Source organism: Taudactylus pleione, unplaced genomic scaffold, assembly GCF_031769625.1.
Source record: "Taudactylus pleione unplaced genomic scaffold, aTauple2 ptg000875l, whole genome shotgun sequence".
Lineage (NCBI taxonomy): Eukaryota > Metazoa > Chordata > Amphibia > Anura > Myobatrachidae > Taudactylus > Taudactylus pleione.
In genome coordinates this window covers 181,875-195,000 of record NW_028285277.1, presented here as the reverse complement: position 1 = coordinate 195,000, position 13,126 = coordinate 181,875, and the positions used below count along the sequence as shown (strand labels likewise).

General features: G+C 46.7%; 1 protein-coding gene across 3 annotated transcripts in view; it reads right to left on the bottom strand.

Annotated features, from left to right (window-relative positions):
- The window catches only part of TEAD1 (TEA domain transcription factor 1), a 252,105-nt gene that overhangs the window by 69,296 nt on the left and 169,683 nt on the right, over positions 1 to 13,126 (bottom strand). For all 3 annotated transcript variants that reach the window (XM_088458947.1, XM_088458946.1, XM_088458945.1), the window contains one exon: positions 280 to 344. In XM_088458947.1, coding sequence (XP_088315073.1) covers positions 280 to 344 — 65 coding nt within the window. The remainder of the gene's footprint in view (positions 1 to 279; positions 345 to 13,126) is intronic.

Below are 13,126 nucleotides of genomic sequence, written 5' to 3'. Positions count from 1 at the left end.
TACTGAAGATTAATGTGAATGAGCCCTGACAAGTCATCTGGGGAAATATTACAATGAACAGAAAAGTGACTATTTCTAAGCAGTAGTGAGTAAGCCTATGGTGGTAATGGTAAGTACAAGCCCCCCGTGGCTGTGGGTTCCGGCTGTAAGATGTTTAGGGAACATTCTGGAGGATTACCGGGATGGGAGTATGTACCCGTGTGTGCAAAGCAATGAGGATACAGCGTAAGCAGTTGGGGACAATAAGATGTATCAGACAGAGCAGAGACAACGTCTTACCTGTTTCCTGGTCCGTGTTTTCCCTGTACGTAACTTGATGTATCTGGCTATCAATTCATTCCTGCCTGCAATAAAGAAGGGACAGGGTCAGTTTATGGAGGGACTGATGGACGGATCTGTACAGTCTCTGTATGTGACAGAACAGCTTAAGGCATTGGCCGACACGGCCGACATACTGAATATCCTCTTTGGGAAGACAGGCTGGTAATGAGGAGACATGGGCTGTGAATAAAATACTGGGCTCTTCCATGAACCACAGCAGCCATTGTGTTACCAGGAACCATCACCATTGTACATAGGTTGTCGTAGGTCCTGGCCGGAGCAGAGGACGGGAATGCAGACAAATTATTGCCCCCTTTGTGCAGAGATAACAAGCTGTGTGGCCAGGACCAGGCACAGCTCCACACAATGCTCCCATGTCAGTAACAAGAGGACTTATGGGCGCAGCGCGTACATACTGTATACACACGGTATCATGTACAGCGTATGCAATACACAGGGATACCAGCGCACAAGTGTCCTAATGTACAAAAATAAATAAAACAATGTAACTGATTATATAACATTCATTACACGTTTATTCAGAGACAGCAGTGCAAAAAGCTGACGGTAATAAACATTTTAGCGTCAGTCCTGTATCTGACCGAAGAAGTTATGTGACGGTGCTCAGCGCTTTATGGTTGGATACTTACCGGGTGCGTGTGCGAGGAGGGTAGGAATAAGGTCAGTATAGAGACCCCCACCTAACCAGGGCTATCCCCTGCCTCTGCTTCCGTTATTCCGCCATACAGGAAAAGCCTTTATGTACACAAAAATGGATTTACAAATCAGCAACAAGACAAATAACTGAAGGTAATAAGCCTCTACTGCCCTATAAGAAGGCTCTGCGTGCAGCCTGTAATACATCCCCAGGCAGGTGCTCAGGTAAGGGGCGCGCTGCTGTGGGGGCTGGGGGCTATGTGCCATCCGTACAGCAGGAGGCCACGTGACATTCGCCAATAAGCAGCATCTGGAGACATACAATTACAGACCCTCACCCAGCATGCCTGCACTGTAATCTCCAGCAGATGAGGCTCAGGCCTCACACACTGTGTACACATAACATGACAATAAGGGCATTCATGCGGCCGCCTGATTCGCAGATCAAAGCTCCCGAATGGGCGGCTGGAGGCATTGCTTACTGCTGAATAATTCATTCTTTTCACAGGCCTGAAATAAAAGTGCTCAGCAGGACTTGGCTGCCGGCTCCCTCCCTGCGCCCTATGCTAAGCGCAGCGTCTGAGGGGAGCAGCTCTCTGCCGCCGCCGCCGTGAGACAACCAGCTCACGGGAACTGCAGAGAGAAGAAATACTGCAGGACGCCCCGGCTAGGGAACATGCTGGAGGGATCCTCTAATGATTATTATCACATGTGCAAGTCTGGGAGAGAAACAAGTAACACAATATGCACAAACTATATACTGTACATAAGGGGATCGTTTCCTGATACACTATATTCATAAAGGTGAGAGCAGCCTCCACCTGTTACACGTGTGTGCGGGACAATGCTAACATACACGGCAGTCATCTCCTTTTCCCTGTGGTATATTAGAGGTGGGAATTGCACGTTTCATGTCTAATTATATTAACGTTTCACGCTGTCAATCAGGAGAAAAACAGCAGATGAACTAGATGTGACCTCGCCGTGCAGCAAACGCACGCTGCTCACCGCTGTGTACTCTGTGCTGCTCCCAACGCTTTCCTCTAACTCACAATCCTCTCTGCAACTTCTAAACCCATCAATTGTTATGTAAACCAGCCTACAATAGGCCATTGCTGCAGCCTTTGTATTGTGCCCCGTCCAGCAGCAGCTGACACTTTATTCAGTGACAAATCCAATATAGCTGCCATTCACTTACAGATTGCAACACAAAGTCTCTCTGCTGGAACATGGGGCAACAGGAACCTGATCAATGTACAGTATATATATCACACCCTAATCCTACACGTATCCTCCGTTATATAACCGAGTACTGTCCCTATTCTACACCACGTATCCTCCGTTATATAACCGAGTACTGTCCCTATTCTACACCACGTATCCTCCGTTATATAACCGAGTATTGTCCCTATTCTACACCACGTATCCTCCGTTATATAACCGAGTATTGTCCCTATTCTACACCACGTATCCTCAGTTATATAACCGAGTACAGTCCCTATTCTACAGCGCGTATCCTCAGTTATATAACCGAGTATTGTCCCTATTCTACACCGCGTATCCTCCGTTATATAACCGAGTACTGTCCCTATTCTACACCACGTATCTTCCGTTATATAACCGAGTATTGTCCCTATTCTACACCGCGTATCCTCCGTTATATAACCGAGTACTGTCCCTATTCTACACCGCGTATCTTCCGTTATATAACCGAGTACTGTCCCTATTCTACACCGCGTATCCTCAGTTATATAACCGAGTATTGTCCCTATTCTACACCGCGTATCCTCCGATATATAACCTAGTATTGTCTCTATTCTACACCACGTATCTTCCGTTATATAACCGAGTACTGTCCCTATTCTACACCGCGTATCCTCAGTTATATAACGGAGTATTGTCCCTATTCTACACCACGTATCCTCCGTTATATAACCGAGTACTGTCCCTATTCTACACCGCGTATCCTCAGTTATATAACCGAGTATTGTCCCTATTCTACACCGCGTATCTTCCGTTATATAACCGAGTATTGTCCCTATTCTACACCACGTACCCTCCGTTATATAACCGAGTATTGTCCCTATTCTACACCACGTATCCTCAGTTATATAACCGAGTACTGTCCCTATTCTACACCGCGTATCCTCAGTTATATAACCGAGTACTGTCCCTATTCTACACCGCGTATCCTCAGTTATATAACGGAGTATTGTCCCTATTCTACACCGCGTATCCTCAGTTATATAACCGAGTACTGTCCCTATTCTACACCACGTATCCTCCGTTATATAACCGAGTATTGTCCCTATTCTACACCGCGTATCCTCAGTTATATAACCGAGTACTGTCCCTATTCTACACCGCGTATCCTCAGTTATATAACCGAGTATTGTCCCTATTCTACACCACGTATCCTCAGTTATATAACCAAGTACTGTCCCTATTCTACACCGCGTATCCTCAGTTATATAACCGAGTATTGTCCCTATTCTACACCACGTATCCTCAGTTATATAACCGAGTACTGTCCCTATTCTACACCGCGTATCCTCAGTTATATAACCGAGTATTGTCCCTATTCTACACCGCGTATCCTCCGTTATATAACCTAGTATTGTCCCTATTCTACACCGCGTATCCTCCGTTATATAACCGAGTACTGTCCCTCTTCTACAATACTTAATACTCGGTTATATAACAGAGGATGTCCCTATTCTACACCACGTATCCTCCGTTATATAACCGAGTATTGTCCCTATTCTACACCACGTATCCTCCGTTATATAACCTAGTATTGTCCCTATTCTACACCGCGTATCCTCAGTTATATAACCGAGTACTGTCCCTATTCTACACCGCGTATCCTCAGTTATATAACCGAGTATTGTCCCTATTCTACACCACGTATCCTCAGTTATATAACCAAGTACTGTCCCTATTCTACACCGCGTATCCTCAGTTATATAACCGAGTATTGTCCCTATTCTACACCACGTATCCTCAGTTATATAACCGAGTACTGTCCCTATTCTACACCGCGTATCCTCAGTTATATAACCGAGTATTGTCCCTATTCTACACCGCGTATCCTCCGTTATATAACCTAGTATTGTCCCTATTCTACACCGCGTATCCTCCGTTATATAACCGAGTACTGTCCCTCTTCTACAATACTTAATACTCGGTTATATAACAGAGGATGTCCCTATTCTACACCACGTATCCTCCGTTATATAACCGAGTATTGTCCCTATTCTACACCATGTATCCTCCGTTATATAACCTAGTATTGTCCCTATTCTACACCGCGTATCCTCCGTTATATAACCGAGTACTGTCCCTCTTCTACAATACTTAATACTCGGTTATATAACAGAGGATGTCCCTATTCTACACCACGTATCCTCCGTTATATAACCGAGTATTGTCCCTATTCTACACCACGTATCCTCCGTTATATAACCTAGTATTGTCCCTATTCTACACCGCGTATCCTCCGTTATATAACCGAGTACTGTCCCTCTTCTACAATACTTATCCTCTGTTATATAACCGAGTATTGTCCCTATTCTACACCACGTATCCTCCGTTATATAACCGAGTATTGTCCCTATTCTACACCACGTATCCTCCGTTATATAACCGAGTATTGTCCCTATTCTACACCACGTATCCTCCGTTATATAACCGAGTATTGTCCCTATTCTACACCGCGTATTCTCAGTTATATAACCGAGTACTGTCCCTATTCTACACTGCGTATCCTCAGTTATATAACCGAGTATTGTCCCTCTTCTACAATACGTATCCTCCGTTATATAACCGAGTATTGTCCCTATTCTACACCACGTATCCTCCGTTATATAACCGAGTATTGTCCCTATTCTACACCACGTATCCTCCGTTATATAACCGAGTATTGTCCCTATTCTACACCGCGTATCCTCCGTTATATAACCGAGTATTGTCCCTATTCTACACCGCGTATCCTCCGTTATATAACCGAGTACTGTCCCTATTCTACACCACGTATCCTCCGTTATATAACCGAGTACTGTCCCTATTCTACACCACGTATCCTCCGTTATATAACCGAGTATTGTCCCTATTCTACACCACGTATCCTCCGTTATATAACCGAGTATTGTCCCTATTCTACACCACGTATCTATAGTATATATAGGTGTCACATATCACATTACTCAGCGCAGTCTCCCATATACAGACTCAGGAGCGCACAGATATACAGGTGTCACATATCACATTACTCAGCACAGTCTCCCATATACAGACTCAGGAGCACACAGATATACAGGTGTCACATATCACATTACTCAGCACAGTCTCCCATATACAGACTCAGGAGCGCACAGATATACAGGTGTCACACATCACATTACTCAGCGCAGTCTCCCATATACAGACTCAGGAGCACACAGATATACAGGTGTCACACATCACATTACTCAGCGCAGTCTCCCATATACAGACTCAGGAGCACACAGATATACAGGTGTCACATTACTCAGCGCAGTCTCCCATATACAGACTCAGGAGCACACAGATATACAGGTGTCACATATCACATTACTCAGCGCAGTCTCCCATATACAGACTCAGGAGCACACAGATATACAGGTGTCACACATCACATTACTCAGCACAGTCTCCCATATACAGACTCAGGAGCACACAGATATACAGGTGTCACACATCACATTACTCAGCACAGTCTCCCATATACAGGCTCAGGAGCACACAGATATACAGGTGTCACACATCACATTACTCAGCGCAGTCTCCCATATACAGACTCAGGAGCACACAGATATACAGGTGTCACACATCACATTACTCAGCACAGTCTCCCATATACAGACTCAGGAGCACACAGATATACAGGTGTCACACATCACATTACTCAGCGCAGTCTCCCATATACAGACGCAGGAGCCCACAGATATACAGGTGTCACATATCACATTACTCAGCACAGTCTCCCATATACAGGCTCAGGAGCACACAGATATACAGGTGTCACATATCACATTACTCAGCGCAGTCTCCCATATACAGACTCAGGAGCACACAGATATTCAGGTGTCACATATCACATTACTCAGCACAGTGGGCCTGATTCAGACCTGCTCGCGAGCGCTGAGCGCTCGCAAGCGGGTCGATGGTGCCCTAGTGCGCTCCGTCGTGCGCATGCGCGAGACCCGAATAGCGACGGCCAAGCCGTCGCTATGGGTCTCGCACCAAAGGGGGCGAGCTGTCGATGGTGAGTGACAGCACGCCCCCTTTGGTGGGCGTGCCGATGGCGTTGCTGCCCAGACGGAGGCGTTCCCATGGGAACGCCTACCGTCTGGGGCCAGCCCCACTGACATCACTAGTGATGTCAGTGGGAGTGCTTTTGGCTCTGATAGAGCCAAAAACACTCCCGGGCTTGCGGCAGTGAGACCCTACCGCAGGGTCTCGTCGCAAGCCCAATGGTCACGATGGTCTTGACCATCGCGACCATCTTTTTGGCTGCTCACATAGCTGTGGGTGACCACACACAGCTATGCTGCAGGAGACCGCTCTTACTTTAGGTAGGAGTGCCCTGATTCACAGCGAGCGCTCTTGTCAGAGCGTCCGGCTCTGAATCAGGCCCAGTATCCCATCACATTGCGACAAAAAAAAAAATACAGCAAAATTCTAACCAAAAAATAGACGAAAACTACAGCAGGCGAAAAAAAACTGGAGAAAAGTTTTCTCCATCCCAGACCAGGAGACAAAAATTGCAAAATCCCTATTTTTGGTTAAAAATGTGGGGATCTCTTTCACAACTCTTTGGACCCCCCCAATGATAAATTACTCAAAAAAAATTTGGAGAGAAAAAAAATAATGTTGAAAATGGTTTTAAAGTATTGGGTCTGATTTTTCGATGGGCGGTATGGATGCGTGAAGTGTTTTAAATATCGCATGCAGTTGCAGCAGACGGTTTAACGGTTTTTAAATTTGTGTTTTTACGACACGAAAAAATATGCTTGTACCCATTTAAACGTAACCCCAATTTACATGGAACAGTAATTTCCCGGAAAAAAATTGCCCACCTTACCTACTCTTCTATCTATGTGTGACTCTCGCAGCACTACACAAGGATGCCCACCTTACCTACTCTTCTATCTATATGTGACTCTCGCAGCACTACACAAGGACGCCCACCTTAATTACTCTTCTATCTATATGTTACTCTCGCAGCACTACACAAGGACGCCCACCTTATTTACTCTTCTATCTATATGTTACTCTCGCAGCACTACACAAGGACGCCCACCTTAATTACTCTTCTATCTATATGTTACTCTCGCAGCACTACACAAGGACGCCCACCTTACTTATTCTTCTATCTATATGTGACTCTCATAGCACTACACAAGGACGCCCACCTTACTTATTCTTCTATCTAGATGTGACTCTCATAGCACTACACAAGGACGCCCACCACCTTACTTATTCTTCTATCTAGATGTGACTCTCATAGCACTACACAAGGACGCCCACCTTACTTACTCTTCTATCTATATGTGACTCTCGCAGCACTACACAAGGACGCCCACCTTACTTACTCTTCTATCTATATGTGACTCTCGCAGCACTACACAAGGACTCCGACCTTACTTACTCTTCTATCTATATGTGACTCTCGCAGCACTACACAAGGACTCCCACCTTAATTACTCTTCTATCTATATGTTACTCTCGCAGCACTACACAAGGACGCCCACCTTATTTACTCTTCTATCTAGATGTGACTCTCGCAGCACTACACAAGGACACCCACCTTACTTATTCTTCTATCTATATGTGACTCTCATAGCACTACACAAGGACGCCCACCTTACTTACTCTTCTATCTATATGTGACTCTCGCAGCACTACACAAGGATGCCCACCTTACTTACTCTTCTATCTATGTGTGACTCTCGCAGCACTACACAAGGACACTTACCTTACTTACTCTTCTATCTATATGTGACTCTCATAGCACTACACAAGGACACTCACCTTACTTACTCTTCTATCTAGATGTGACTCTCATAGCACTACACAAGGACGCGCACCTTACTTACTCTTCTATCTATATGTGACTCTCGCAGCACTACACAAGGATGCCCACCTTACTTACTCTTCTATCTATATGTGACTCTCGCAGCACTACACAAGGATGCCCACCTTACCTACTCTTCTATCTATATGTGACTCTCGCAGCACTACACAAGGACGCCCACCTTACTTATTCTTCTATCTAGATGTGACTCTCATAGCACTACACAAGGACGCCCACCTTAATTACTCTTCTATCTATATGTTACTCTCGCAGCACTACACAAGGACGCCCACCTTAATTACTCTTCTATCTATATGTTACTCTCGCAGCACTACACAAGGACGCCCACCTTACTTATTCTTCTATCTATATGTGACTCTCATAGCACTACACAAGGACGCCCACCTTACTTATTCTTCTATCTAGATGTGACTCTCATAGCACTACACAAGGACGCCCACCTTACTTATTCTTCTATCTAGATGTGACACTCATAGCACTACACAAGGACGCCAACCACCTTACTTATTCTTCTATCTAGATGTGACTCTCATAGCACTACACAAGGACGCCCACCTTACTTACTCTTCTATCTATATGTGACTCTCGCAGCACTACACAAGGACGCCCACCTTACTTACTCTTCTATCTATATGTGACTCTCGCAGCACTACACAAGGACTCCCACCTTACTTACTCTTCTATCTATGTGTGACTCTCGCAGCACTACACAAGGACACTTACCTTACTTACTCTTCTATCTATATGTGACTCTCATAGCACTACACAAGGACGCCCACCTTACTTATTCTTCTATCTATATGTGACTCTCATAGCACTACACAAGGACGCCCACCTTACTTACTCTTCTATCTATATGTGACTCTCGCAGCACTACACAAGGATGCCCACCTTACTTACTCTTCTATCTATATGTGACTCTCGCAGCACTACACAAGGACTCCCACCTTACTTACTCTTCTATCTATGTGTGACTCTCGCAGCACTACACAAGGACACTTACCTTACTTACTCTTCTATCTATATGTGACTCTCATAGCACTACACAAGGACGCCCACCTTACTTATTCTTCTATCTAGATGTGACTCTCATAGCACTACACAAGGACGCCCACCACCTTACTTATTCTTCTATCTAGATGTGACTCTCGCAGCACTACACAAGGACACCCACCTTACTTACTCTTCTATCTAAGTGTGACTCTCGCAGCACTACACAAGGACGCCCACCTTACTTACTCTTCTATCTATATGCGACTCTCGCAGCACTACACAAGGACGCCCACCACCTTACTTACTCTTCTATCTATGTGTGACTCTCGCAGCACTACACAAGGACGCCCACCACCTTACTTACTCTTTTATCTAGATGTGACTCTCGCAGCACTACACAAGGACGCCCACCACCTTACTTACTCTTCTATCTATATGTGACTCTGGTAAGAGACCCTGGGCTGATTCAGAGATGTACACAAAGCTGATATTTTCACAGATCGAGCGATTGTTTGCAAATGCGCATGCACGAAAGGCGCACTGCGCAGGGATTGCATTGCAATTACTCTCATACATAGGAACCACTTGCAAAGTGAGCGACGATTGTCATTTGGTTAGAAAAAAACGCAGGCGTGTCTGACCGTTTAAACAGCGTTACATGGGAGGGCATAAATTAGCGATGTTACAGCATAAGAGCGCTCTGCCTGCCAGGAGAACTGCGGTGTTTGTGGCTGGTCAGATTTACATGCTGCGTGGCTGCCTGATCTGCATCGATGGTACCGATGTTTGCACTGGTGCGCGATGTGGGACGGATATGAGAAGGCAGCAGCGGGCGTCCCTATGCCCGGGTAAGCTATTGCATTAGCGAACATCTCAGACCCTGGCCCATTTTGTGCTGGGATAGCATTCCTGTCCTGTTACCTAGGAGGCAGACCGAGCATATACATTTTCTGTAATGAGACAAAGGCCCTCATCCAGACCCGCTCACAAGAGCTATGTGCTCGCAAAGCGGGTCGATGGTGGGCCACTGCGCACACGCCGAATGCACAAGCCCCGGAGCGAGTGAGAAATTCACTCGCTCTGGGGCTCGCTACAAACGGGGCGGCTGTTGATGTTGTTCGACAGACCGCCCCGATTTGTAGACGGGTAGGGGGGATGGCTGGACAAACGGAGGCGTTCCTGAAGGAAAGCCTGCCGTTTGTGGGCGGCCGTACTGACATCACTCGTGATGTCAGTAGTGAGTGCTCACTGGGGCTTGCGGAAGATGAGACCCTACCACAAGGGTCTCGTCGCAAGCGCAATGGTCGCGATGATCGTGACCATCACCTGGCTGCTTGCAAAAGTTTTGGGTGGTCACCCACAGCTTAGCGAGCGGCCAGGAGGCCAGCTAAAAAAGAAAAAAAAACGCGGCCGCCCTCATTCAGAGCCGAGCGATTGCTTTTTGCGAGAGGCTCTGAATGAGGTCCAATGTTCCTAGAAATGCTTATTTCCCCTCTGACAGGTATTTAGCTTTGGAGCGTTTCCCGTTTTCTGGTTGTGTGACTAATAAGGCATCATTACTCCGCTGCGTGTGGGGACAGGTTCCCTTAGCCTGCAGCTTAGAAAAGAACATCTCAAAAATGCACCTATTCCGCTTCCATTTTTAGTTATACCCAGGAACCCTCTATGGGAGAGCGGTTATCAGAAATGATACAGAACTGCGGACAAACCACTGTCATTATCTCCATATACAACTGTCCTCACAAGCACAGCAGGTGGCGCCGCTGAGGGAGGTACCGTACTGATACTAAACATACAGTATATATATATTCCAAAAATTGCCAATATGAGCGTCTGATTTATATGCATTATATACTGTAGTGGTCACCTCTGACTCCATCTCTCTCCTCTATGCATACCGTTTAGCTGGCCTAGGTGATGAAATGGAATGGGTATGTAATGCCGGCTGTCGGGATGACTCCTGTTAGAATACCGTCAGAGACATCCTGATGGTTGGTATCCCAACAGGGGTCAGGTAAGTATACTTACCCTTCTCCCCTTAACCCCCACTTCTGGTAGCCTAACCCTAACCCACCCCGTTAGTGCCTAAACCTAACCCCCCCCCATCGTGCCTAAACCTAACCCTCTCCCCTTAGTGCCTAACCCCTCCTCTAGGGGTGCCTAACCCTAACCCTGAACCCCTTAAAATCTAAACCCGCTACACTCCCTAAACGTAACCCTCCCCTCGCGCCTAACGCTAAGGGCACCCCGGACTTACCTCGTTCGGGCTAGCATCCTTCAGCGTTCTGGCGTCGGGATTAAGATAGTTGTCAATGTTTCGACGCCTATCTTGAGTCCCTTTAGGATGTTGGTATTGAGACCAGTGGCATCGCGGCCACCGGTCTCATAACTACATCCCAATGAAACGTACCAGGTACATGGCTGAGGATCTGTTGCCCTAACCAGCCATCTGCCAGCCCAGACACTTCCCAGAACAGCTAGAGAACTGCCGACAGCCTAAAGTACAAGGGGTTGTAGGTACCCTCGTACCATTGCAGAGAGGCCACAGAGGACCAGGACATAGCCAGATGCAGCACAATGTGGAGAACAAAAAAGAAACTTTCACAAAAAGGCATTTTCCATTGTTGCTCCCAAAAAGTGTCAATTTCCAGGTAAGGGTGGAAATCAATCCCCAGAGAACAAATAACTGGATCAATAACACAATTGTTAATATCAGCCCCACCAATGAGATAAAGCCGCTTACACTCAGGAAGTGACATCTATGGTGGCCATTGTGTGAGGGATATATTTTTGTAACCTTGACAGCAATATGTCTGTCTGAGGGGATCGCAGGCTCCTTCCCTGGTTCTCTATATTCAGTAACTTTTATTTTCTGCTCTCTTTTAGATGAAAGCAGCGACGAGCAGAAAGGGAATGATAAAGCTATACCTGACATTGTGTCTGGGAACGATCAGCTTTATCCATCTTGCTGCACAAATACACAACTGTGTGACAACTTATTTAAAAAAATATCAGAACAATAAGAACCAAGGACACAACCCCCCCTTCTCCAGCATAAACACTCATACAAGAGACGCCGCTGTTTACCAGGCACTTTGCCTTTTATTATTATTTCTTTACATGTTTTTCATCATCAAAGTTTAACAGATATCTGGAAATAAACAGTCAGATGAATAACATCGTACACGCACAGGAGACCGCGGCAATGCAACACGCACAGGAGACCGCGGCAACGCAACACGCACAGGAGACCCGGGCAATGCAACACGCAGAAGAGACCGCAGCAATGCAACACGTATATACGGGACCCGACCCTCATGCAAGCCAAAAAGTCATACATACTGTATCTCCTACATCCTGTGCACTGGAAGGGGATAGACGTCCTCAGCCAATAACTTAGCACTGGTCATACATATCTCCTACATCCTGTGCACTGGAAGGGGATAGACGTCCTCAGCCAATAACTTAGCACTGGTCATACATTGGACCTGATTCAGAGCTGAAAGCTCTGACCAGAGCGCTCGCTCTGAATCAGGGCCCTCCTACCTTTTTTTGGAGCGTCCTCATGGACGAGGGTCCATGATGATGGTCGCGATGGTCTTGACCATCGGGCTTGCGATGGAGACCCTGCGGTAGGGTCTCGCTGCCGCAAGCCCTGGAGTGATTTTGGCTCTATCAGAGCCAAAATCATTCCCACTGACATCACTAGTGATGTCAGTGGGGCCGGCTTGAGACGGGAACGCCTCCGTCTGGCAGGCACGCCCCCGGCACGCCCACCAAAGGGGGCGTGCTGTCAATCAACATCGACAGCACGCCCCCTTTGGTGCGAGACCCGGAGCGATGGAGAGCCCGTCGCTCGCCGGGTCTCGCGCATGCGCACTGTGGAGCTCCCTCCGTCGTGCGCATGCGCAGTGGGGGAACATCGACCCGCTTGCGAGCGTACTGCCGCTCATGAACGGGTCTGAATGACCCCCATAGCTCCTACATCCTGTGCACTGGAAGGGGATAGACGTCCTCAGCCAATAACTTAGCACTGGT